Here is a 27,580-nt window from a genome sequence, read left to right as displayed (position 1 = left end):
AGTGTTACAGAACGAAGAGTGGTTTTGTATCACTGGATATTCTTAGTCAGAAAACAAGTGAAAGGAAACTAATACTGAATCACATCTGTGGTAGAATGATACCTCGTGGCCTTGTGTACGTTGTACTTCATCTGGTGACTAGCATGATAGACTGGTGTCCTATATGCACATCCACAGCAATGGCAAACCCCTGGTTTTATGAGGATACAGTATAGTAAGAAGCAGAGGTCAGCAGCCTTTGAGGAAAGCTGACCAAAGTTTTTGTGTGCTGTTTTTTACATGTTTACAAATGCGGGAACAGCCAGAAGGCGCTGCTGCGTGGACACAAAGTATTACTGAATTCTTTATTAGCCATGTCTTTCATCTGTACTAGATACTTGTAACTTCTGGAAAACTTTGATTCAGTGGGAGCAGCTCCCCTCTGGTGCTTTTCCTAGGAGTTGGTGGCTTGCAGTCCTCACCCAAAATCTTTATGGGCCTGAGTTACTGGTGCTTGTGTGATGAGTTGCTGAATCTTGTACTAAAAACTCGCTGTATCCCAACTTTTGTCAGGGTGCTGAAGGAAAGCGTTTTTCTGGATGCTTTTAGCCTCATTCAGTGTTCTTCAGGAATTGTCCATTCTATATTGTGTTCACTTAAAGTAAAATAAAAGGTAGTAAAGGTTGTGCTACTACCTCTTGGCAATAATGTTTGGTCACTGAGCAGGTATTTCTGCATCCTATTTGTTCCATCAGTTTTGAAACAGCCTCTCAATTTGATTTCCTTTTAAAAGCATTTTGCTGTTTGCTTGTTATTTTATGTTCTCAGCTGGATTGTATCTGAATCTGGGACCAGACTGAATTTCAGTTGTGTTCTTAAGTTTTTGACTTCAGGACAGGGAAGTAAAGTTGTGCTTGAAAAATAACATGTATCACAAAGCTTTCTTGTGGGATGCTTGGCATCAGTCAAACTGACTTTAGCCTTGATGAAGTTAAGCAGAAGCTGTTGGTCCATATTCTTAAACATTTAGGTGGCAAAATCTGTTTTTTTTCCTCAAATGTTTATATGCTTACTGTCTTTGTGGTTGTGGTGCTCATGATTCCTAGAGAGCTGTAAGTTTCCAACAGTGTATACAATGTAGTAAGAGAGCGGAGGGCTTCCTTACTTGTATTCTTGCAAAAGTGATGTTGTTTAAAACAGTGTTTTAATAAATACACATAATGTAGCCTTTAATTTCATTGAAGGAAAGTTCACCATAGGAGGAATAGAAGACAGTGTATTGCTCTAATGTTTATTATGAAGGGTTTGTAACTCTTCCTATAAAGAGTACTGAACCTGTAAATGAAAACAATATTATTTGAGTCAGGACAACATTTTCAAATAGTACAGTTTAAATACGTTAATTGAGCACAGAACTAAAAGGTTTGTGATCATTCATTGCTTGTATGGAAAAATCGACTGCAATTGCCTGCTTAAACAGAAGTGTCTAAATTATTATATTAAAAACAAAAAGGCCTTTCCAAATAGTTGGTAGCCCAGACCAAAAATTTGCCAAAACCTAAAACTTATCCACACTATTGGCTAAAGAATCACTTTTGAACTAAGCGAAACAGAGCCTAAATTCATTCCTTTGTGTTGACGATGTAGTTACAGAACAGATTATTACAACCTCTTGAATTAAATCACTGCCTCAGATTCTTTGAATTTGTTTCAGTTTGTATTGCTGTTACCTTGCCTGCCCTTCAAATGGGATGCATTCAAACCTGAAGTTCAGATTAAAACAACCCCAAACTTTTTAATTTTAAATTTTAAGTCTTGGTAAATATATTTCTGCTGTTACTAGAGGACTGATGCTATGAAGGCTTTTGTTCTAAATAAATATTCATTGTGAATTTTATGGGGATACTAATTTTTATGTACCTCTAGTTAGGTGAATAAAATATATAAAAAGCAGATCTTGTTTACCCTTTCCCCTTTGCATACCTGAACAACTTCAGTCACTAAGTCTGAGCAAACAAAATGACTAAGTGTTTTCACTTTTTGCATTAAAAAGCTTAAGTTACAGAAATGTACTTCTGATTTTGAGTGCATTGGAATGTATGTATTTTGCTATGCTCTGTTCTGCAATCTGATTTCCTTCCTATATATATATACAAACCGTAAGCTAAGCAATTTTATTCACTGAAATCAGTTCTTAATCCTGAAGAGTCTGTGGCTCAGGTTTCACAGATCAGCTTTTAGCGCCTTTTTAATTTTTTTTTAATTCTGTGTTTGCCAAGTAAAAATACTTCTATTTATTGAATGGTAATGGTTGCCAAAGCATATTTAAAATAAAACCCCCACCAAGTTAGAGCTTTTATCTTTTTAAAGATGTGTTTGCATTTTGGTCAAAATGTAAGATACAGGGTTTTAAAGCAAAATGTTACATATGCAGGTATTCACCAGCTAAGAACAGTGTGTGTTGCTTGGAAGCAGATAATGAAAAAGATTTCTCTTCTGTCTTCATGCCAGGCCCCAGTGTTTTACTGAACTCTATACATGGCTGTATGTTCCCTGGAAATTGAACTACACGTGACCCCGGTTACGAGAGAAATTTGGTGGTTTGAAGGATTTTTAGGAAAATGCTTAAGGTGCAAATGTACTGCACTGTGAAGAATGATAAGAGTTGTTGGAGGTGGCCTGATGCTTCTAAGGAGCAAACCTGCTAGATGGTGCATAATGTATTTCTTTATTATTGCTAATGAGCTATGTGGTGGTTTCCTTTGGCAGAGATTCTGCAGTAACTTCCGTGATTGGATATCTGAAATGAGATGTATAGTCTTAATACTGAAGCCAAAGGAGCCCTGTGGTGCTTCACTCTTTCAGACATGTTCAGCAATTTTGTTCACTTTTTTGTGGGTTTTGTTTTGAAGGCTGGGGGGGGTGGGTGGGTTTAATTTGCAAGAAAAAAAAGTTTACTTTCAAAAGAAACATGCATTTCTTGGCAGTTCTTTGCAGAAGCGAAGATACAGGGTCGGGCTTTTTGCAGAGCTGAGTTACCTGATGACATACAGTGAATATCCATGGCTTTTGATAACCTGAATGTCTCCGAGGATACTAAGTGGTGAAGGGTCCAGATGTGTAAAACTGGCTCCTTGAAGGTGTGGATATTCAAGATAAGAGAGAGGAGAAACTTGCTTCTGCATATTCCAAGCTGTAGCTGGGCAAAAGATTGTTGGTCTTCAGAATTTCTGAGCTATCCCCCTGGAAACTGCTGAGGTAGGAATTAACACCACAGTTTCAGGCCCTGGAGTCCTGGTGCCTACAGGCAGAGGGCTGTTTGCTGTGTGCCATCTGTGGGGGCATGAGTGAATTTCATTTACAGGGAAAGATTTCTGTCTTAACTTCCTTCCTATTAATCTAGCTGATCCAGCCCATTTGTAATTTGAATTGTCCTGTAGAGGTTGGTTCCTAATCCTGGGACATTTAAGATCTAGAAAATTTTTCTAGTGCCTGTAATTATGGTAGAGATCTATTTGAGCACGTACTGCATATATGTAGGAGAGGCTAATCGGGCTTCCCCGACTTCTATGACTATTATGCATTCTTTTTAAAGAACTGAACTGTATTCTTTATGCTTTAAAAACCCTAAACTCACTGTTTCCGTGGTGGTTGAAATTTCCTGGACTGAAGAATGGCATGCTGATTACAAAGAACTTGTTACTGATTTCAGTGGTGCTTGTGAAGAATTCTGCTACTGAAACATAAAGCATGCGTACCTGTATTAGCTTGTCTCAGGAAAAATGTGAAAGGTCTGTCTGCTTTGAAAATAGGTGTTCGAGATCTTTTTAGTAATACCATTACTGTAATGCAACAAAGAAAACATTAGTAAAATGTGCCCATTTTTTCCCCATCTTCTGTACTGTGCCCTCAAGCTTTGATGTTTAGTACCTTGAGTTTTGAGTTGCTCTTCTGCTTTAAGAATAAAACAACAATTTTATCCAACAGTGAAATCAGTCTTGATGAGTGAACAACTGAAGTGTTGTGAGACTACGTGCAGGTGATTTGTGTGTATTTCATTGCTCAAGTGGGTCTGTCTGGATTTCAAAGGTAATGTAATTTTTGTTGTTATCACAGCCCTATCTGCTGAAGTCACACCATGCTATCCCTGTTTGCTATTCCTAGCTATGCTGTTCTGGTAAAAAAGATAAAAAGGCACAATGTAATCGCTTTTCTAAATGGGAGACAAAGAGCAGAGAACTATCTACGTTGTCCTGGAATTTCTTTGTCGGAGATCTCATCAAAACCTAAGTATCCTTGATCTCAATTTATGACTGTCTGTCCCCTCTCTGGTTGTGGGTTAATTAGATTAAATAGAGTCCTTAAGAATTACGACAGCTCAGCTATCACTAAAATACATCTTGTTTAAATAAATTCTGCCTTGAAGCTATATAGTATTAACAATACATTGTCAAAAAACCCCACAACATCTAAGCCCTCCAGATTTGGATTATTTTTTAATGAGCAGTTAAAACAATGGAATTCACTTGAAAAGTCAAGTAACTCAGTAAAACTAGTTTGAGTGGCAATATTTCAGTACTCCTTAAAAAAATTGCCACTTTAGCTTTCAAGCCACCATGTGACTAGAGCCAGATCTCTTAAAGCAAACAATAAACATAATGATATCTTTTAAAATCAGCTGCTTAGCTTGATCTGACTGGAGTTAGGGGGAGTTTGGGCATTTGTTTCAATGAGGTAAAGGTCTGATGTCTGATTACTATCACTCTTTAGTTGTTGGTATGTAATTGAAGCCATCTAAAATTTTTATTTTGTATGGGAATTAGCAGAAAAATTACCAAAAATACTAATACCTCAATAGAGAAGAAAATGGTCCTAAAATTTAAAAATGCACAGCTCTGCAGAAAGATTAACTTAGTTACATCAAATTTTCACTGTACACCCACATATGTACAGCATGTGTCTTATTTAAAGTTGTTGCTGGAGGAGTACTACACCAAATCAGGTGTGCTCAGGTTTCTTTTGGCATTGTGGTGGTGGGATGTCTGGAGTGAGGGGAGGTACACCTGGCAGAGCAGCCCAACATCGTGGGCACCGCAGTGAGATGCACAGAAGTGTTCTCCTTACATGCCCCTTGGATTTCTTCCTGGAAGCAAGGAGGGGAAGGGCGAGATATGAGAGACACCCAGATCTTGACCTGATCTGCAGTCAAGGACCAGCAGCATTTGCAACGTGCATGTGGAGCACGTCTACAGCTGGCACAGCCCAGAGAAGCAGAAAGGCGAGATGTGGGTAATGATCACCCTTCTGTGCTATGTTTGAACAGCTTGAGGACATGTTCAGCCTCTCAAGAGAAGCAACCAAGTGGCAGTAATGCCTATGAAATCCATGCAGGGTTCTAGGGTTGCTGTTGCCTTTCACACCGATTTGTAGCATCTCTGGAGCATCTGAGGCTTCCAAAAGGGAAATAAAAAAAGCAGGGCCCACCTTTGATAAGGTTCAAGTGACAGAAAAATGGGGATTGCGTGACTCAATAATTTTAGTCCCCCTGTTTTATGTAAATTGTGATTGAGGATTTCTATTGGCATGTCATGCAGTTAGTTTATGAAGGTCATTTATTGACTTTCTAGTCCACAGCTGAGATTTTACTCTGAATCTCCCCACTCAGCCAGCCCCAGCTGCTTGTGGAGAAACGATGTCGGCAGAAGCGCCTGTACACAGAGGTCACGCTTTGAGGTATGTAAGAAACAAGCCTGTCTTGGTCTTCGTGAAGACAAAACTTTCCCATAATTACCTTTAATACTATCAAAGAGATCATCTTCAAAAAACAACCACTGTAAGATTTCAGGAGCTATAGATAGGTTAGTAATTCTCTTTTCATTCTTTGCTTTTATGATCTGAGCAACCAGACTTATCCAACAGAAAAATAAGTGGTTTATTTTCTCAAACTGGATTTTCCATGGGCTGGCAGAGCTGGTTTTCACTTGAGCCTTTACATGTTAGTCTGAGATAAAAAGATTCATCAGGTTCTTATAAACAAATAGAAAGGTAAAGTGAAACTGTGTTAAATATAAACATTTAAATTTAGGTTAGGCATGCATTTAAACACTACCATGGTTTTTTTTTTTTTTTTAGATAAAAGGCTGGTGGTAGTTTCTGTAGTGATAAACTCCAGAAGTGAGAAATAAAGTCTGTATATTTGATTTACCTGTAGCTCCTGATGCCTTCGTACCATCTTCTGTTATTTCAATCTCTGCTTTGTGAATAGCTTCTGAAATATAAAGACTGTCTTGCTCTTCAAAAAAAACCAGAAATTAATATTAATAGTTATTTTCTGAATTTCATTGTGAATGCCTTTTTAATTTTTTTGATCCAGAATGCTTTTACTTTTTTCTGAGAATCTAAGGATCACATAACTGTTAGATGTTTCAGAGGGGCAACTAATTAAATGGCTGAAAGTGAACTGCCCTGCAGGTTGGCTAGGCCAAAGAATTCCAGTCCCTTGGCATTTAGCTGGAGCAGCAGTAATTGCATCATCACCTGATGTTGCTAGACAAATAGCAGTGTATGCCTGGCCCCTACTCTATTCCATTTTAAAAAAATGAATCTACATTTTCTAAAATATTATTCTTAAGCTAGCACTGCTACAAAATACTTAATTCTTAGAAAGGATATAATTTTAGACTGTGTAGCATTCCAGGAATTTGCTTCAATAATATGGAGTACATGCTTTGCACCTTTCTACATGTGAACTGATGCTGAAAACAATACATGTCATGTTATTAGCTTTTCTTCTGTCAAATTCATTCCATTGGTATCCTCAGCACATCACGTTCAGAAAGACAGCACAGTATAAACCTGCCTTTTAGTTGCTTTTTCTGTATCTGGCTTCCATGTTAGAAGATCCTCAGTTCTAGTTCTGATGCAAATACCGATTTTTTTCATACCTGTGCCTGATATGAATGAGCATAGACAGCCTGAACACCTAAGCTGTCTTAATGTTATGGGCTTTTTAGCTCAGCATGTAGCTGAGATAGTATGACTACTTTGTTCTTGTAACAGCATGTTCTTATATGCAGGGAACTTGGAGAATAAGCTAAAACACTCGTGTGCCTTGAACTTACCTGCCTAAACATTTCCTCTGTCACAGAGCACAGCTTGCTTGGTGGCCCAAATGCCTCTTGACTTTCATGTGAGACTGCTTTCAAGCAAGCAGTGAAATTCTTAAAGGTTGACTACTGTGAATGCAAAGTCGAGGTATTTTTCTGCGTAAGGGCATTTCTGCTGTTGGCTACTCATTCAGATTTTCTTTCTAGTCTGAGGGAGGGGAAACAACAAAATTTTGACTGCAAATGTATCAGTGTAAACCTGGAAGAGCTGTGAGGTGTCTTCATATTTTTGCTAATGTGCCCACTACAATCTGGCCCGTTTCCACTGATGTCCAATGGTGGGATTTGGGGTCAGGCTACAGAAGAGCATCTCTTTGACACAATGTGGGAACATCTTTAGAGTGAGATAATGCATGAGAAAGGGAAAATTGGGTTACTTCAGGGAAGACAGCATGCCGCCTCTCTGTACTGCTGCCAGAGGGAAGCAGGTCCCTGGAGAGTGAGCGTATGAATGCACACATCTGACTGGCCCTGACTACAGAGGGAACCTTAAGTCGCCAATTTTAATACCCTCTTTGCCCTCAGTTCTACCCACATTTACCTATTTTTTCATTTTTATGACTGTTTTCCCACTGTACGAACAACTGAGTGCTGAATGAGAATTGCTACCTGGAGAAGTTTCCAGGCTGTAGTGGAAAGCAAGGCTACATGGTGAGAGTAGAAACTAAGATAGGACAATGTATGAATTGAGGAACCATTGGAAGGCAAATTGTAGAAAAAAATTCTCTTCAGGAAGAAATGATGGGACTGTGACATAAAATGGAACTTGGAAAGAATTTCAGCAAGACACTAAGAAGTGTTACAAGTCTCCTTCTTCCTGGCTGACTGCGGAGGGCAGAAATCAGCAAGATTGAGAGTTTTTTTCTTTCTTGTCTGAATCTGGGAATAGAATCTGACATATAGGTGAAAACAAGGAAATACTGAAAGAGCATTTTATCTGTTTCTATCTGAATTTTGTCCAGTCAAAAATCTGGGATGGAAACAAGACACAACTGGGGAGAGGCAGAATTTTTTAAATTAGATATATCTAACATACTTTGGAGGGGAAAAAAATAGAAGCTTTCAGGCATAAGGAAGCTATTCCAGGTTTAAAATGGAGTAACACATTTGTTTGCTAAATGTGATTGGAGAATAAATATTCTGAAGATTATGGCTTCTGCTTCATATGGAGGAGGAACTGAAAACTTGCCTGTTCTTTTTCCAACTGTATCTATTGGTTAAACAGAAGATAAACCTTCCTTATAAACTCTGCTTCGTGTAACTTAGACTGTCATAGCTTTAACCCTACTACTATGACACAACTGAGTAGTATAAGAGTAGAACTCAGAAGGGCCTCAACATATCGTGTAATCCATAACGGCCACAGGCAGGGTCAAATACTTCTACAAGCCTTACCCTGTATGACAAAAGCCACAAAGTTGCCTACGTAGGAAAGAAGCTGCTAAATGATAATGTTTATGGTGGAGTTCATTTTCTCAGAGTGTTTATCTTGTTTAAAAAGATGTTAAATTTATAAAATACATCCTTATGCACTTTATCAGTATATCAACAATTGTTTGCAACAAAGCAACAGGCTTTAACAAAAGAGTGGGCAGTAACAAATTATTTTAATGTGCATTTCTGCAGTTTGAGATATATATTGCAATAGAACTACGCTGTATTCAATTTTAAAAGCAGAATCAAAAAACCCCTGAGTAACGTGCCTTCTGAGGTTCATTCCAGGAAAGCAACTTTTCTGTAAAAGGAGATTTGTCTGAATTGGAGGAATTTCATTTTATTCAATCACATGCACAAGAATTGCATGTACTCTGCATCTCTCTGGGCAACTTCCCCTCTGACTCTTTGCTATGAGTAGAAATTACTTAAGTTTAAATAATTTGTATTGCTGGAAGTAGTCAAAAGAAAATAGATAATTTTGAGGGTTTTTTATTTAATATTAAATAAGAATAAAAATTTTTCAGAGAACAGAATAATTTCAAACTTCCAAAATAGCGACAGGTTACAATCATAGCACTAGTATTTTAGCAAAGAAAAAGTATAATTTAGTCCACTGGTCACTGGATTAACAAGACAATGTAGCATGGGCATATGTCAATATTGTTTGTGGCGTCAGGAGCTGGAATTACAGACTTGTTAGGCCAGCATCCCTAACTGTGAAATGACTTTTAAAAACACAAATATGAATGCAAGTTGTACTAAAGCATCCCAGGTTTCTGAATAAATATCCATTTCCCAGGCCTACACTGACTTCATGATTTTAATCTTAAAGAAAGGAGGGTGGAAAAAGCAAGACCAAAACTAACCCTGTCCCTTTCAGATTCCTTTTTCCTATAAAACAGCAGTTCAAAATACAATTGCCAATAATAAATTAGAACAGTTGGGTGTGAATTGTGTTTTAGAGTTTCACAGAGGAAGAAGTGTGATCAGTGCAGAAGATCCAGCCCTATTGAATCCTTCACTTGTAAGAGTCTACAACTATTGGGTTAGTGATCATTTTTCTGTCAGTCAAGCCTCTTACCTGAAATGCCTTTAAAATTAGCAGTGATGGGATCAAATGCATCTCTAATTCCCAAGGCAGAAAAAACTGTCTTTAGGTCAAAAAGGCTTTGAATACTGAACCTGAAATAAGACAGATTTTATTTAAATGCAGGATTTGTAGTCTCACAGAGCTAAAAAGTGGAACAGATGCAATTTATTTCAAGCCTTTGCATTTCAGCCATCTATTTCTGTATGAGCACAATATGTTCCATCTGATTAAGTGTACTTTGCAGAAAAGCAACTTCTCTTCATGTGAAGACCTTAACAGAAGGAATCCCTTGCCTCCATCTATTGCAATCAGACTGCCTCTCAGTCTTCTTGACACATGAACTCTGTGTTTCCCCAATTGTCCTCTTTTTAACAATCTTTTTGGCTGTAACAAAGGGCCTCTTGAAATATTTGCCAAAGATTAGCTTGGAGAAAAAATTATGAATGTACAAATTGTTTTTCAGTGCTTCGTTAACACAAGGAATGTGTTGTAAGAGATGTGTAATGAAGCCCTTCTGTGCTGATCCATACAATAGGTACAGCCGCAAAAGGCCCTTCTGCACCTAATTCCTCCTGCTGTGCAATTTTATTTGAATAGATGATAGAAAACACCTCCAGGACAAGTGCATTTGCTAGCAATGGCAAATGACTAATGTGGAAAATGGATGGCTGAAACTTGCTTTGTGCACAGAAAGATGGGTATGACTGCTGGGGGACCCAAGTTCTTTGTAGAGTACTTTTGTAGTATGCTAGCAAGTTGTAAAAATAAGCTATTGTGTCTTAATTTTTTTAAAGGTTATATTTTTATTCTTTCTTAAGCAAAGAGGAAAAATTGAGTGTGGGAAAGGGCCAGAAACTTTTCTGTTTTAGATCCTTCAAGAATTGTTATACCCCAAATAAATTTTAAGTAAAAGCTGTAGGATCAACAGAAATACTTGTGTTTTTAAAATACTACAGAGCATACCAGAAAGTTTTGGTGTTCTCAGCCCACCTCTTCATGACTTAAGAAAGGGTTAGAGCTTTTCTGATCATGTGATGAATAAAAGAAACAAAAGCATCTCATTTGGATTTTGCCTCACATATTGCTCATGTCAGCACTATCACACAGAATTCTGGCAACTGAAGTAGTGAAGCCATCTTGGAGTTCTAAGATTGCTTACCTAGGCAGAAAAATGTCCATCTTCATTCTCTTTAAGCTGTTGGCCCAGAGGGTTATGGTTTTGGCAGAAAGGTGAGACTCAATCTGGGACAAAGATGTTCTTTTGTGGCTGGGAAGCACTAGGAACATGCTGAGTTTCTCCCCCAGGTAGGGTAACTCAACCACGCTGAAAGCCTCTAGAGCTGCAGTCTGGAACTGGCCTGTGGGTGGGCAGATGCAGATCTGATTTCATCATTCAAGTGGGGAAAAAAGCCCCAAACGCACAACCCAACCCTGGGTCAGCAGGTGGTTCAAAACGGCAGGGATGGGATATAAGGGGTTGTCTCTAACACATGGGCTCTTGCAGCCAGCTCGGGTTATTAACTTGCAGCAGCGGCTCCTCCGAACAGAACTGATTGTGTGATTATAAATTCCTCATCAGAAAAATGCTAGTAATAGTACCTGAAGTACTGTCTCAGCAGAGCACGGATATTTTATTGCTTTCTCATATAGCTGTAGTCCTTGCTCAGAGTTTAAAAACATTATTGAGGTAACGACAGTAGCTTTATGGCAACTGTTCCTCTAATGCGTGTTTTTGGAATAAACTTACAGTTTTCTAATATCTCTCATTAAAAATTTGCTGCTGATAGAAATTACAAAACCAAAATTGAGTGTCCTATTTAATTAACTGAAGTGTACTTTGCCTCATGTTTCCATCTTCACTACCTTTAAAAATCAGTTTAAACTTTGTTTAAAGAAACAAAGTTACATTAAACAATATATTAGTTAAGTTTATGCTTATTTAAGCACCAAACTCCTTATTTTTTAAAATCTAGGCACAAAGATTTAGCAAAATCAGATGAAAGTTAGAAAAACTAGTCTCAAAAGTACAAGCTGGTCGGCTTCCAAACTCATAATTAGGTTTGCAATGGTTTGTAATAGCTATTTAAAAGTACCCTTTTAGTTCCATATTTCAAAGAAAAATTAATCCAGGCATTTCTAATGCACTCTGTTATACAGTAGAACAGATTAAATTATTATAATTTTACTTTTTTTTTTTTTTAACTGTTAATCCAATAAATAGCATTTCAGGAACACTCAGCAATACCTAGCAGGCCAGGAGTTAAATACAAGTTGCAAGCCAACGACTTGGTGCCTTTGCTGCAGGCCATCCAAATACTGAATCTGCTCCTTCATCCAGCTGTGTAGTTGTATCTTCAAGGGTAGATACTCTTTTTGAGTCAAGGGTTATAAACAACAGAATATAGGTAGCTCATGTTCATAATACCTAAATATTTGCCAATAAATATATAGTAATAGGGTGTCTCAACTGTGTAGTCCACAACATTCATTAATTTTGCAGATATGGACTATATAGGATTCATTAAGTGTTGATTATTCTGCTAGATTCAATTTTAGGCTCTTAGATTAGCCCTCCCACCATGCAATGTGGGGAGGGAATTATGCTGTTAAAAACACCTTCCAGCTTGTGGATCGTTTGCTGGGATAAGACCTTCTGGTTTATAATGGGCAAGCAGGAAAGATGGACTGGTCGTGAATGGTTTAATTTGGGGGCACGCTGATATTTTGAAGTCAGCACATTCTGCACAAAGGTTATACAGTCCTTATTTGTTAATTAGAAAAAAATAATCAAATTTGAGATTATTGACTCATAACATTTAGTGTTACTTACTTGAACTGAATTTGAGCATCCCATAAGGATTATATATATGCTAAATCAGTATTCAAGTATAGTTAACAAATTGCTTGGAAAAATGAATATGTAAAATAGCCGCAGTGTTTAAAAGGCATGTGTAAACAGTAATGTTGACATTTTCTTAGAGCAGTGTTAATTGTCCCCAGGCTGATTTGTTCTCTGTAGTGATATTAAAAAGATAACAAATGTTGTAAATGTTGCAATTGATAGCAGGCCACAGCGACTCTTTCTCACTCTGTGTGTTGTATCCCGATGGGAGACAGCTGCTATCATTTAATAATGAAGGAAAGTTATCTCATGCCTCTGTTTTGTTGTACTGAACCAATCTTTTATATTGATTTATAACTGATTTGTTAGAAGAGTTTCTAGCATTTCTAGTGATAAAAACTGAGTTGGTCCTATCAAATCTGACAATCATCAATCTTTAAATGGTCTTTTTAATTTCAACTTTCTTCATAAGTCTCTCTCTAGCTGTGGAGAACTCACACATTTCAGACTGGATGAGAAGGTAACCCCAGTATTTTGGCTAACTTTATTTTTCTGGGCAAATACTTAATGCTTCAGCTGCCTACTTAAGGATGATAGGGTGGAGTTCTTGTGTTTAGCCAAGTGGTCAGACAAGCACAACTAACTTGATTTCATCAAGTTTGCAAGGGATCGGGAGCAAAAACATATGGTCAGTCAATGCAACTCAGCTGCTAAATTTCTGGTCACTGGTTTTTACCTGAGAACTTCACTTGTAGAAGCACTGGCAGCCCCTTTCCTTCCTGCCTTCCATCATGTTAGACCTCTCATTTCTTTATCTCATTCTACTAAAAGTGAAAGCTCAGAGAAAAGTTCTGTTCCTGAACTAACAGGTGTATGTTAGTCCCAAGAAACCTGTTTGTTTGCCTGAATAGCTTGCGAAGCAAGGAAAGGTGAAGCTATCCCAGACACCAGGAGTAGCAAAGCCCCCGCAGTGAGCTGGCGGTACAAAATCACCTAGGGCTGAAAGATCACGGGTTGATGTAGTGATTTATGTTGCTCAACAATGAGGTTGATGAGGTGTTGGGTTTTGGAAAGGGAAACTGCACTCCTTAGTAAAGTCAATTAACTTATAAAAGATTGAAGCGTAAGGAGGATGGGAGGGCTCCAAGTGAGAGGTGTGAATGCACTTAGGAGCTGGCAGTCCCAGCAGGAGGAAGAAGCGTGGCAGACACACCATGGATGTCCTGGAAGAGGAAACACCACAAAGAAAGATGTAAAGACAAACTTGCAAAAAGCAGGAAAATGTAATTCCTTAGCCAGGTGAATTATGGTTCAGATATAAAAAGGCATAGAAATAACAAGCTGCCAACTGCCTGCTTGATGTGACCTGCACAGAAAAGGAAAAAGTTTTAGCCATATAAACAAGAGAAAGACAAAGACTGGTGCTGCTGAACACTGTGAATTAAAATTTTTTTTAGATTCATCCCAATTATTTTCTGGAACTGCTGGGAAAGAAAGAATCTGATGATATAGCAAAGGATAATGGTGAGCTTCCTAATGGAAATGAGGAAAGAACACGAGGTATTACAACACCAGAGACAGAAACAGAGTTTACACTGCTTGAAAGAGACAAATAGTAATATGGGGATCTGGATGATCACCACACCAGAACATGAAAAGAACTTGGATGTGGAATTGCAAATGGGTCAGCAAAGATTTTTAATGGACTGTGGATTCAGTTGTTTCCCATGACTGGAAAACAGTAGTACATTTATAAGAAAAAGAAAGTAATCTGGGAAATTTTAGGTCTTTGCTTGAGAGAACATACTCTGGAGAAAAGAATAATCAAGCCACAGAGAGAAATAGGAAGTGAGATAAACTGCAATATCAGGTAGACCCTAACAAACAAATCTCTAAGCTTTTTTTACTTAATAGCTAATTCGATAAAAAGGGATAGATCCAACAATCTAGTTTTAAGTAAAATGTTAAGCATAGCTTTACTGTGGCATTATTTACAGGTAGAAGCAATGGCAATTAAAGTGAGAAATTGAAGGCAGCAAGCAGCCGCTTGAAGGCAAAACTACAATGAGCCAAGTTAAAAGAGGGGCTCCCAGACTGAAAAGAGGTTTCCAGGGGCTTTCCAAAGTATGGCCAACACTCAAAGCTTCCATCAAAGAAAGTCGAGCAGTGAGGTTACCGTGATGACTGGAGTGGTGGAAACTGACAGTTCAAAAAGTCATGTCCCTGTGGGGATTTCCTTCCCCTTGGTTTACCTGGGACTCATCAGCTGGAAAAAAATGGAGAAAGAAAAAAGGCCCAGGTGGATTCAACCTTGGGCAACTACCCTGAGCTGATTCTGCAGTGCACTACACAAGGTGTTTTTAGCAAGTCATAGAAATACGAAGAGCGTTTTATTGAGCAGGTATATGGCCTCATCAGAAGCCTTATGTACGTTCCTGGTCATTTATTTTCAAGAAAGATTAATTTGAATTGGAAAAGTGCAGGAAAGGACTAATAGAGTTTTGGAGTATGTTTTTTAAATAGTTTAGAAGAGCCTGGTGTCTTCAGCTTAGTTAAGAGGAAACTGAGAGGCAGCTTGGTAAACCGCCAGTACCGACTGTATTGTGAGTAAATATCAGAGCTGAAGAGAAACTATTTACTTAAAGGATAAAGCTGGTGTGATGAAAAGAGATATAAATCGGTCTCAAAAAAAATTAGCCTTGGAATTAGGAAGGTTTTTACCCAAGTGCAGTTCTGAAATTTAGGGTAGAAGGGAAAGGAACTTTTTATATTTTTGAAAGAGCTAATTGGCAGAATTCGTGGTGGTAAAAAATTAAGCCTGCAGCAGGTGTCCTTCTGTCAGCAACCCACATACTCCAAGCCTTTGAAAGGAACATACACTGTGTTCATATGTTATACAAATAAAAGTTTAACCTGTATTTATAATTTTAAGCCCATGCTGAGACCATCCACTGATTTGATATAAAGGCCATTAAAAAAATATCTCCCCTTTGTTTCAGAATTTGGCCCCGAAGATTTGCAGTTTTACCCTAAAGCCTTGGAGACAGGCTGTGACCACAGGCAGGAGGGATGGGTGCGCAGTGCTGGTGTGACCAGTCATACTATCCTCTGTCTGGTGTTTATGCACTCAAGAGCCAAAGAGTGATTAGGCTGAGGACCAAGAAATTTCTCACCCATCTCACAAATCAAATCAGTAGGGGCTTGATATAGTTTCTTTTCTTAACTGCCCCTCTGTCATGAGGTCAGATGTGTTTCTTACAGCCCTCCCTTCCTAGGCAGCTTTATTTAACAAGCTCCATGTGATTGCAATGGACTTTGTATGCTGTGGTACCCGCAGTTTCTCCTGTTCCCTTCTCCTGGCGTGTTATTTTGGTGCCTTTCGGTTGTTTGCTACAGCTGACAAGTTCATTATGGAGTGCTGGGCAGTGTTGGTCTTTTAGGGATGGGGCATGGACAGCAGACATTTTAGGAACCGTTTTGAACCCAGGTTCTGTTTCGTGATTGCCTGGGATTATATGGAGTCAATTCGGTCACTCAGGTGGTCTCTTCATGTGATGGGATTCCTTCCGAGACTTCTCTAAGCTGGCAAAGCAACATATCTTAGTGTGGTATCTGTGGAAAGTAAATAAATGAAACTGTTCCATGTTCTACAACAGAGCAAATCTGGATCAAGGACAGTTACCGTAGTTAACTTCAGCTGTGTGATGCATTGTGGGCACTTTCAGGGTTGAGCCCTCTGCTGTGGTGAAAGGCAACATCTGGGTATCCAAAAAGGAAAACTTCTTTTGCCACGTGCTTTTGAAGTACATGGTGCTCACCAAGGCGACCTGGCTAAGCGGTGACCCAACGTTCTCCAACAGCATGCCAAGCACATCCCCATCTGCATGGAAAAAGAGGCAGGGAGGAGGACACACACCACTCTACTTGCCCAGGCCTAAAGGCCAGGTCTGTGTGAGTAAATAAAGCAAATCACAACCACTCTCCATCCCTAAGGGCAAGAGGCACAAAAGGCACTGTTAAGCTGTCTGCCTTTCCCTCCCCACCTGTACGTGGACCTCGTCGGGGTTGCCTGTTGGTCCATGCTCTCTCCAGAACTGAGCTCGAGTTGGTGAATGTTGAAGGCCCAAGCTGTGCCAGGACTACGCTACTCACTGAACCGCATGGATGACAGCAGCCCAGTTCTTGGCACCATGCCCTGGGTCCAAGTGGTTTTCTGGATTAAATTTGCCTACACATATCTTGGAGCGGTTCATTGTTAGCACCAGAAATCCCACATGAAATGGATTCACTATTACAGACCACTTTATGAAGTAACTAAGTCAACTAACTCATATCCTAATTCTCCCCATCTCCTGATTACTTGGCAGTTCAGCTGACCCTGCTTTGGGTACCTCAAAGATTTTTGAAAATGTGACCCATTTTTAATTCATCGATACGCGTGTGAGCCCCGCAATATGAACTCCCATTTCAGTATCTGCTTCTAGGACGATATTTTTCTAACATGAAACTGGATCACTTATTGCAGTTCATATGAGAAGGACAGAAATCTTTTTTTTCAGTAGTATCTTTAATGTGTGTCTTTAACATCGCCTCACATGTTGATGGCCAATTTAACACTCATGTAACTTAAACTGGTGGAGCAAATCAGGGACTGGTTTGCTCTGCTGCTTCTAAGGACTTGCTGTTTCAATATTTTTTTTTCATTAACACAGAATTTAATTTCATTACTTTTCTTGCTTGTGTGGAAAATAAATTCTTTTTACTTCCCATTTCGACTTTTTAAACTCAGAGTCTGACTGCTGAGATTATGGCCCTGTGTATTCCCCACAGCAGCATGAAAGCATTCAATGCAGAAAACTAAGTCCCTGGGGAACTTGGCTGCTCCTCATTAAAACTGAAAATGCTGCAAAAGATTGCTATTTTAAAAATTAGAGGAACAAGGCCAAGCGGTTGCCAGCTTGACACTGCAAACTCACACTCACAGATTCAGACCTATTCCAGCTCGCTCTTCATGTTAGAAATGAGCATCAGCACAAGAACTTGATTTCCTGGCTCTCAACCTTGGTTTGTACAACACAGAGTGGGGCAAAAAAAATTATGTTTGGTGAAATGCAATTTTTCTCATTGCTCTTATTTTACATTATATTCATGTGCAATCATTCTCATGGGTTGTTATGTTACCTCCAAGGTTACCGGTGATCCATTCCTGTATTTGGGCTGCGGTTCTGTTGGGGTCAGTGAAGTTGGTTTGCTGCAGGCTGCTGTTTGCCCAGCGTGCAGCATGTGCAGTGAAGTGGGGCAAAAGCTGCACGCCGGCGTCCACAAAGAAGGAACATGCCAGCTGAACCACGGTGCCTTGGCTGGAGTCGGACACTCCTTCGTACACTGCATGCAAGAAATCCTGCACACTTTGATCTGCCAGGCAAGAGGGAGAAACTGCAATTACCATGTGGAGGCTAAGGATAGCACCGGGCTCTGCAGCTCTCAACTCCAGTGCTGACACTGGTGTCCTCTGAAAGTTAACGCGCTATAAGAGCTGAAGCACTCTTGACTTTATGGGGTATTACTGTCAAGCACTACTCTCAAGGACCGGTGATGCTCTGGGCATAGGAAAGTACTCTTCATATTGCTGTAGAAATCACTAGCACAGATATGTCAAGAGGCTGGTGTCACATCAGGTTCACACCTCTGTGCAAACACAGCTCTTACAGTTCATAAGGTACATTATTTTTTCTTGGGCACTCTCTGAGTTCCCGGTAGTGAGGTTGGACTTGATCTTAAAGGTCTTTCCAACCTAAATGATTCTATGATTCTATGACTGGCTGAGCTGCATATGCCACAGTACCGCCGTCTCCTTCTCCTGCCATTATCAATGCCACCCATTCCAGGAAAGGCTTCTTCCTGACTGCCCCAGGCCTGTCTCTTCTACCCTTGGCCTTTATGTGGTGTTTTGTTTCTTGAAAGGATGGTGCCCCAAACTGGCCCAGTACTGCAGATCAGCTCTGGCAATGCTAAATAGAGCTGATAGTTACTTCATGTGTGTTACAAGCAACTCTTTATACAAGCCACAACAGTGTCTCCTTTTTTTTGAAGTACGATTTTATTTCCCATTCAATATTCCTTGTTTTAATTCCTAAGAGCCCTCAGATCCTTTCCTAAAAACACTATTCTTTGGCTCATTGTTCCTCGATTTGAACAGCTGATTATTCCTTCTAAATGTAGAATTACGTACCTGCCCTTATTAAATTGTGTCCTATTCATTTCACGCATTTCTCTGATCTTCCAGGATCCTTTTAAATTCTGTTCTGGTCTTCCAAAATGCTTACACCAATTACAAGCTCAATACCATTCAAAAATTCAGTATTGTATTCTCTAGCTTGTTGTCTACTAATGAAAATTGTTGAATAGTGCCTTGGTCTCTTGCTCCTGGGGAGCTCGTGGTAGGTCAATGGCGGCAGCTTCTGTGATGGATGCAGGGATGAGATGTGGGCCCAACAGGAACAGAAGTATTGCAAACATAGAGGATCTCGTGATTTTAAAATCACAAAGTTTTTAGTAGGCTCCCCTGAGGTGTGATTTAGCAGCCATTTCTGGCTGTCATTATGTCGCACACTATAATGGTTTGTGAAGGCGTGGTTCATGCTGAGGTGACCTCCTGAGGCCTGGGACTTGCACCATGTCTGAACAGTGCTGATGGGCACTGGGTCAAATCTCAAACTTCCTGTGTTCACAGTTTGGCCCCTTTCCCATATCCCTTGTTGTGCTTTGAAGGAGGCTTGCCTATGCCTAGCCATTAAAAGTCTTATTGAGATTGTTACTTGCCTTTGAGACGTTTTCAGCTGGTTCCTCCTTTTATAAGTAAATTTTCCATAAGGACTGAGAAAAGTCTGGAGCACTGCTGTTCTTCAACAAGATATCAGTGTCTCTTGGCTCTGCAGGACCACCAGGACCTTTCTGGTTTCCCTACCAAGTGTCCCTATTTCTGTGTGAAATCTCAGCAGCTCACTGTTGTATACAAATTGCTGGCCACCATCTCCAAGGGAGGGTTCAATATCGTGCCCTTTCCTTCTCTGGGCTGCTGAATTTGGCACAGGTATTCCTCTGCCTTGGCCTGAAACCCTGGGATGCCCCAGGCAGCTCACAGGTATCTGGCTCCCCATGGCCGTGGCTGGGCTCACCATTGTGGGCTGGCTAGAAATCTTTGTTTTGACTCAAAGGAAACCTTAGATAAAGGGAAGAACCCCCCAGTTTCTACAGACAGCTGTGGGTGTAGGCAGCGCTGGAGAGAAGAGAGGGTGGGCTGCCACCTGGGACACGGGTAATTTGGGGCGGCTAACTGGGGAAGACCATCCTGCCTGCACTGACCTGTCCCAGGCTGAGTGTCAGGTCAAGGGCAGGATACTGGTGAGCCTCCAGCTGCCAGCCAGGCTATCAGGAGACTTTTACTCCATCAAGAATCTGAACTGATGCAGTAAAGGGAGAGTTTCACATCTACCGATTTTGACCACCTGAGAATCCAGGGCGTTTTCTGACCTAATAGTGCTCCTTCAATAACCTGCAGTAAGACTAATAACCTATGGCAAGTTTGGTATTAAAATTTAGATCTATTACTTTCTAAGGTATGAAATATTGAACTCCCAGAACAGATGTCAAGAAAACTCATGCGGTCTGAAGTGTAAAGTGCTTTTCTTGTGTGTTTTGCATTAGTGTGGGAGCCTTTGGCAAGCTCTCTGGAGGATGTGAGAAATCAAAGATGTAAATTGGAAGCAGATGTTAATGTAAGGTGTGGTACCCTGAGCCTATAACTTCAGTCATCTCAAAGTGCTTAGCTAACCAAAGTCCTGAATTTGTACTTGGAGAGCAGTTCGAATTTACTTTAAAATACTCTACTGTTGATAAAACAGCAAGAAGAAAGCATTTTAAAGCACGTAATTTTGTCTGTGCTGTCTAGAGAGACATCCCTTTATACATTGTTTTTCTTAGTACTAGAATAAAGGTGAATAAATCTTCCAAACATTAAAAGAAGATTACAAGTGCAGGTTCTCTGTGAGTAGTGAACGAACCATCAATGTTTTCATTGTTTTCAGCCTTCTAAGGTTTTAACCACATCCTTCATTATTGTTTAAGACAGACCAACAGAAATATTAATGCAAACGTCTAATGGAAAAAAGGAATTTTATCATATATGCATACATATGTGATTTGGTTTTACTTGTCTAATAGGAAATTTGATCTAAGTATTTGATTTATTTATTTGATTTAAACCATTTGAGGAAGTGGTTTCCTTCTCCACCACTGGAAATGCACTGTTGTAACCTATAGCAGTAGATCCCATCCTACTTTATTTTCACATTCATGCATTAATATTACTGAAAGTCAAAGCTCATGTGGCTTGTGCCACAGACAACTGAAATGCAGATAAAATGTCTGCTTAATATGATGTGCCACGTGAGAAGTAAGGCAGTGCAAAATAGCTACCAGGTCCTTAACAACCTCTGCGCTTGGCTATGTTTTGTGTGGAGATCTGTGCCTGAATGTCACTGCGCAATACTGTTCTTAAGGTTGGTTCTTAATAACTGAGCCCCTAATGACCAGAAGCGTCAAACAAAGTATAATCCTTGTATGAATTAATGTTGTTTAAAATTACCCTACTGGAATTACAGGAACAGGAGCCTTGTAGGCAAGACTTCATTGTATCAGCTGCTTATAATATAGATGCACTGTCCTTATGCCAGTACCTGCAGCTGTATCTGTATGTATCAGCCAGAGTGAGCCCTTACTGCTGTGATGGTTCTGAATATCAATGCTACAGAGAATGGTAATGGTGACGAAGGCAGGTTACAGCGCAGGATGATTAAATTGCTGTAGTGTTTTATTTTTAGTGTTCATACACTTAAAGTAAATTTTATGCTGAGAAATAGCGGTGTCATCTCTATACAAAAGTCTTGTATGTAAGCTGCAAATTTTGAAGATGAGGCAGGCATCTGCTTTTCATAAACATTGTGCCCATAGTGTAAAATAGTTTTTGACGTGTGATGTGAGATGGTAGGATAATCCAGAGCTAAAATGAAAACAGCATCCTTAGATTCAGCTGACTTAATGCTGGATTTTAAGACATCTGCCTTTTCCATATCCCTTCCAGATTCCCACTGAGTTTTATTTTAGCCTGCTTTCAGGGAAAGATGCAATTGCACCATCCATCTGTCAATGTATATCTCTGCCAGCCTGCTTCTAATAACTTTGCATCTTTTTGGCCAGTTGTAAAAACATTAGAAAAAGGTGCAAAGTCTTAAAGATAATTCTATTTCTATAGGCCTCGTAAAATTTTTCCTCTGCCTGGCACCTCCTTGCAGAGGACACAGGGGAGGCCAGGACACAATGAACCTCTGGGAAACCAGGAGCAATTCTGCTGTTTGTGGAAGTAGCTTTTCTAGATATGGTTGTATTTCAGTGCAGTAAAAGCATAAGCACTGATCCAGAAAAAAGGAACAATAACAACATGTGTATCAACTACTCCCTTGAGTTTCCTTTGTCCAGCTGATACCTGGCTATCGAAGATGGAGAAAACACTCCTAAACTACATCTTGCAAGTGAGACAGAAGTTTAGTATGATGTGTGCAATTTCTGCCTCCTTAGTAAATCTGTGAATTCAGTGCAAAATGTAAGACGAGAAGTATTTTCTTTAAGCAGTACATTACCGTGAATGTTGTATCCTAGGGCATCCCGCAGCTCCATAAAGGTATTTCCTTGAGCTCCAAACTGCAGCAGCTCCAAGGAGACAGCCACGCTTGCTGGAGAGACTACCACATTGGTTCTGTTCTCTGCTTCGGACACATGCCGGTAGAGATTGATAGCAAATTCAGTCTTCAGCTCTTTCAGCTCATCATAGGAGATGCAGTTTCCTTTGGTTAAGCAGCAAGCAAACAGGATCAGTGCAGGGAAGGAAATGGGCAACATGAAGGCACACTGGGAACACTCCACCAGCTGATCACACCTGAGATTAATAATACAGAGATATTTAGAAAAGCAACAGGCTGAGCTGACAGAGGAACTTCCTCTTCCCATCAGTTTAAGATATCACTTGCAATAGTAATGATCACTGTTAAAATACTTGTCCAGGTCTACCCAGTAGCTATTGTCATTTAAAAAAAAAAAGATGTAGGGACATGCTGATGACTCTGTTGACTAACAAGGGCTGAGTTTTCCAAACGCTGTACCATATAGGATGACTGGCCATTACAATGCATGGAGCCACAGAGCCCCTTGGTTAAAAAGTTAGCTCCCCGCATGCATGCTGGGACACCTTAGTGCAGTCTCCATGCTGCTGAGCACCCACAGCCCCCTTCTGTCCCCAGCAGAAAGGGGGTCACATCCGTCACTCTCAGAAGGAAGGCCACCCCTCGTGAAGTGCAGGTGTCTAACTGGAGGCTCCGGGCTGGGCTTTAGATCCAAATTTGCAAAAGGCTGGCTTCAAATTTCCCCCCAGATTTTCCTTCTATGAAATTTATCCCAGTGAAAAAAGGTTGTATTTGCAAAAGGCACCAGTGCTTGCAGCACAAAATCAGTGCTGCGGATTTTTATGGGAAATCAGGCATTGGTCAACGTTATATTAAGAGACACTTAGATTCATATTTAAAGGTATAATGCTAAAATGACATTTCCTTACAGAATTTCGCCTTTTGAACATTGTATGCAAGTATATTTAAAAAAAATACTGCACCTTCTTTCACTGCAGGATTTCCTACAAATCTTTCTCCATGCCCTTTGCTCTAGAGAGCACCTCTAATGCCTCTTATTTACTCACAGTTAGCTCTGTTAAATTGTCTTGCCTTTCTGTGTCCTTCTGGGTGTCTGAATGGAAGCTGCCTATGTACGTCTCGTCTCCTTCTTTAATAGGTAGTGGAGTAAAGACTAAGTCATGAGACTGCGTTTAAAGGGATAGTCAGTGATCAGAGTCTCTGTCGGCGATGTCTGTACCACTCTGTCCAAATTCCTGTAGGCTACAAGCTCTATGGAGAGCCAGGCAAAGCAGCATGCCACTGACCAGCAAATCCAAGGCAAAGAACAAAAAGGTACACATGGAGATACAGTCAGCAACTTCCTTGCAAGCCCTGCTTGAGACTCATGAGACTTGTGACCTGCTGGTACCGAGCAAGGCATCTCCTATCTCTCTTCCCACCCCTCCTCCTTCTTTTATATGAATTCCATTGATTCCTCTGCCACAAAGGGGAAGAGAAAGAGCTCTCTGTGTACCAGGCACACAGCTACTTTTTCCCCCCCACTTTGAAACCTTATTCAGAAATCCCATGTAATTAAAATGTCTTTATTTGCCTTTTTTTTTTTTTAATGCCATCCCAAATAGCAAGGTTTTCATTCACTCTTTAGTTTCCAGTAGGAAAGAAAAAATAAAGTGGTGCACTTAAAGGAGATCAGATGGGGAAGAGGTCATTTTGAGTGAGCCAGAGGCAGAAGAGCTGTGGTTGTGACCGCTTTAAAAGCAGTTGCAGCCGTTCATGGCTTTCTCCATGTGACAGGATCAAACCCTGCCCATCGTATTCACCTGTTTAAGCCTCGCCAGCTTCACAATGGCAAGCAAGGTTTTGGCTTCAAAGTGAGTGTAAAACTGCAGCTTATTGGTCTTCATAGAGTCTCACATTATATATAAACTTAGTTATTTTACAGCATACATTCCTGTTGCAACTGGGAAAGAAAACGGAGGGGAAAAAAAGGTCACTATGATCAAGCAGTAGTGTTTAGGTGCTGCTGTTTCCTCCCGTGCAGGGAAGGAGCAGCCACACAATGGAATTAGGGCCCAGAAGAGAATGAGGCAACGGGCCTCCCTTCATCTGCACTTGTGCTGTTCCTCATGTTCTGCTGTTTTGAGAAGACGACAGACACTGATACTGGGTCCCCCTCTCAGGATCCTGGGGTTCCTGCTAGGACAGGTAGATGAAAGGTGAGAGTTTGGTCACCCCCAGTCTAGTACAACAGGCAGGGATGTACCTTTTGCCGTGGATTTTAATGGCAGTATCCTCACACTGAAAATTACATTTGGGCTTAAGTGCTTTGCAGAATGAGAACCTCTCTGCTGAAGTTATCATTAACAGTGTCCACTGGACTGAAGACGTATGCAGAGGGAATGAAATGGAGGCCACCAAGGGATTTCTCGAAGGGCTCAGAGCTGTCGATAGAAAAATTAACTCTGGTCACTGGTGAGGACTGTACAGCTGGATTTGATGTGATGTTCCCAGGGCCTCCAGACCTGATAAGACACTTTCTCTGTGCTCTGCTTGATACTTTCCTGTGGATTTATTAAGATTTGGAAGAAAGATAGGGAACCCCTGAAGGTTTTGGGCATTACTGTCAAAAACTGACATTCAATTCCCACCTGGCAAAAAAGTTGCTATTCTGATTCAGGGTAAGTACTTATGGAAGATGTAATTAAAAATTGGACCTAGTATAAATGTGGTGTAGGACAGCATAGCTTCTGTGGGAAAGGGGGGAAAAAACATTCCGGGTCATGTCTTATCACAGAGAGGACTTAGAAATTGGGGTGTCTGTTTCAAACCCTCCCTCTGCCTCTGATTTAAGAAAGGAAAGCTGTGGCAGAATCTTAGCAGCAAAAGCAGTGTTTGCAGACAAGGAGAGAGGACATCAGAAAACTAAAAATGAATCAACGGTGTTGAAAGCAGCCATGGGGAATAAGAAATGTGTGTTACAAATAATGAATAGAAAAGAAAATCCATTAGTGAATGATTAGAAAGATAAAAGCCAGTAGAGTAAGAAAGAAGTAACAGCCAGTGAAACCAGCTGTGGCTAAAAAACAAGCGATAAAATACTGGGGGAGAGTATGAACATTTATCATAGTGAAGGACAGACCCAAAATATTCACACCCCTTCAGTTTAGCAGCTTAACTTTTAAGTTTCTCTTCCCCAAACTGGGATCCAAAGCCAAGAACTGAGTGTCCAAGGAGAAGCTGGTGCCACGTGGGGGTGAGTTGGAAAATGAGCCTGCCCAGTGAGCCCCAGGAGCTGGATTGTCCAAGTGAGGGTAGCTTGGAACATAACCCAGGGGCTGCAAACCAAATAGGTCAATTACAGAAATTCCAGGAACAAAAGAGGTACCCTGGACCTACCAAAGTGTTAGAATTGAGCCGCTGTGGAGAAAGAAAGTTTCTGGCTCTTTTTCTAAGATTTTTTTTTTTTTTTTGTAAGAGCCTTTATACTTGCCTGTGTCCTAGTTTAGGCATCACATCCTTTGTTGGGTCTTAATCTGGCTATGCATCACAAGGTAGCGAGGAAAGTACTGATAAATTTGTTGGCAATCATTTTATTTTTCAGACGCATTGGAAATGCATTTTAAAAGGAATGCAACTGATTGGTCCTCAAGATAACTCTTCAAAGACAGAAAGGGGCAGAGGTAGAAGCTGCATTTTGGGAAATGCTCCTTGACATTGAGATAACTTTGCCTGTCTGTGAGGGAAGTGAGGAAAGGCAAAACCCAAGAATGTCTGGAGAAAATACTGTACAGGGGTGTGTGGGTAGGAGGCTGGAGCACAGAGTGCTGTGTCTCCACAGAGCTTCTCTAGACATCTACAGGAGCAGCTCTAGAAACTTCAGAGGGAGTCCAACCTCTCTGTCCCCTCACTGAGTAGAGGAAGCCACCACTCTAATATCACAGCACTCTCCAAACTATCAGGCTGCAACAAGGTATTTTACCATCTCATACCAGCACACTCTTCAACCTAGTCCCTCTGCTGCCTTCTCCTCACCTCATCCAGGGCCTGCTCTCTCTTCTCTTGCTGCTGCTGCTTCTTCTTCTTTTGCTTCTTCCTCGGCTGCTCTCTCTTTACTGGCTCTCAACCCCTTAACAGAACCAGCCACAGCTGCACCTTATCCACATCAGCCAACCCACCGCCCCTGAAGCCAGCCCACAGCTCTATATTATCAATGACAATTAACCCAGCTTCATTCCTCTACACTCTGGGAAGGAAAACAGCAAAGAGCTTCCTGATGTGTGAGCAAACCTTCAAACAGGGAGCAAAACTGGTGGAAAGCGCTGTAGAGAAGCGGTAAGTGGTGGCTGTTTTCACCAAGGGATTAGATCCTGTCTGCGCCTGCAGCGTGCCAAGTGCTGTTGCGGTATGGGCCCTCGATGTTCTCCTGTGTGACCATTGTGGTGGGCAAGGGGACAGGCTGATGGAGCATCCCCTGCTGCTCAGCACTGACAGATGCCACCATAGGTGGCTCTGCAATGCCAGGTGTGAAAAATATGCAGGAGCAGAAAGGAGAGATGAGGGAAAGAGAAATGGTCAGAGGCAGCTGTTCTCCAGAACTTCATCTTCAAGCTCTTCATGCGCCAGATTCTGCTTTCAGGTACAGAACTGTGAATGCAAACCATCGACATCAGCTTGGGTCCTGGAGCAAATGGGGAGCTGCTGGGGGCATATGGGCCGGGAGGCTGCTCTGGGGGACAGGGTACTCCATGACTGTGGAAAACAGACTTAGGGTCGAGTCTCCACGGTGGTGGCATTGGGGAGGAAGGTGAGGAGCTTGTCAGTCCTGGAAGCAGCTAGAAGTGACAGAACTGACATCAGAAGCCAGAGGGAAAGGCACAGCCTGTGGGGAGAGGGAGATTTCTTTGGAAACCTTTCTTCCCCGCAAATATTTCTTTCAGGAGATTGGAGCTTTCTCCCATTTATTTATCTGTGTTTTAATAAAAGTAAGCCCTGGTTTGGTGTGGCTGCTGAGAGGAGAGGGGGAACAGTTTTGCTTTTAGGCTCTGGCCAGTTTGGGCTCCTGCTGCATGAACTTTACAGCAGCAATCTGGAGCAGAATTTGGCCCAGGGAAAGGCTGGAAGAGAAAAAGGTGAGAGGAGAGTTATGAAGCAGGTTTTCCTCTTCAGAACCCTCTTGTTTGCTTTCCTGTGTCAGGTTGGTTTCCAGCAATCTTCCTTTTACCCGAGAACAGCCCTGTTGTCAGCAGGATTACTGTACATTTACCCCTTCAAAAATGAGAAGAGAATTTAACCTTCTATTTGCATCTGGGCTTTGTTTGCTTGCTCT

At 40.8% G+C, this 27,580-nt stretch overlaps 1 protein-coding gene across 1 annotated transcript; it reads right to left on the bottom strand.

Annotated features, from left to right (window-relative positions):
- Nucleotides 1–55: 55 nt before the first annotated feature.
- SERPINE3 (serpin family E member 3) lies at nt 56–22,486 on the bottom strand. The gene is made up of 8 exons (XM_005240271.3): nt 22,213–22,486; nt 17,696–17,929; nt 16,197–16,394; nt 10,832–11,030; nt 9,664–9,764; nt 6,185–6,271; nt 3,738–3,821; nt 56–1,314 (listed from the first exon to the last, which is right to left on the bottom strand). The coding sequence occupies exons 1-8, from the start codon at nt 22,469–22,471 to the stop codon at nt 1,274–1,276; spliced, it is 1,203 nt and encodes a 400-aa protein (XP_005240328.2). The 5' UTR covers nt 22,472–22,486; the 3' UTR covers nt 56–1,273.
- Between the last annotated feature and the right edge of the window lie 5,094 nt (nt 22,487–27,580).

Source organism: Falco peregrinus, chromosome 4 (genome assembly GCF_023634155.1).
Source record: "Falco peregrinus isolate bFalPer1 chromosome 4, bFalPer1.pri, whole genome shotgun sequence".
Classification (NCBI taxonomy): Eukaryota; Metazoa; Chordata; class Aves; order Falconiformes; family Falconidae; genus Falco; species Falco peregrinus.
This window is presented reverse-complemented; position numbering and strand designations above follow the sequence as displayed.

Coding starts and splice junctions, on each gene's coding strand:
- SERPINE3 (XM_005240271.3), bottom strand. CDS start 22,471: ATGTTGCCCATTTCCTTCCCTGCACTGATCCTGTTTGCTTGCTGCTTA. Junction 17,930..22,212: donor CCTAGGATACAACATTCACG/GTAATGTACTGC, acceptor CTTGCCTGGCAG/ATCAAAGTGTGCAGGATTTC. Junction 6,272..9,663: donor TAATTTTAAAGGCATTTCAG/GTAAGAGGCTTG, acceptor TTTTTTTTGAAG/AGCAAGACAGTCTTTATATT.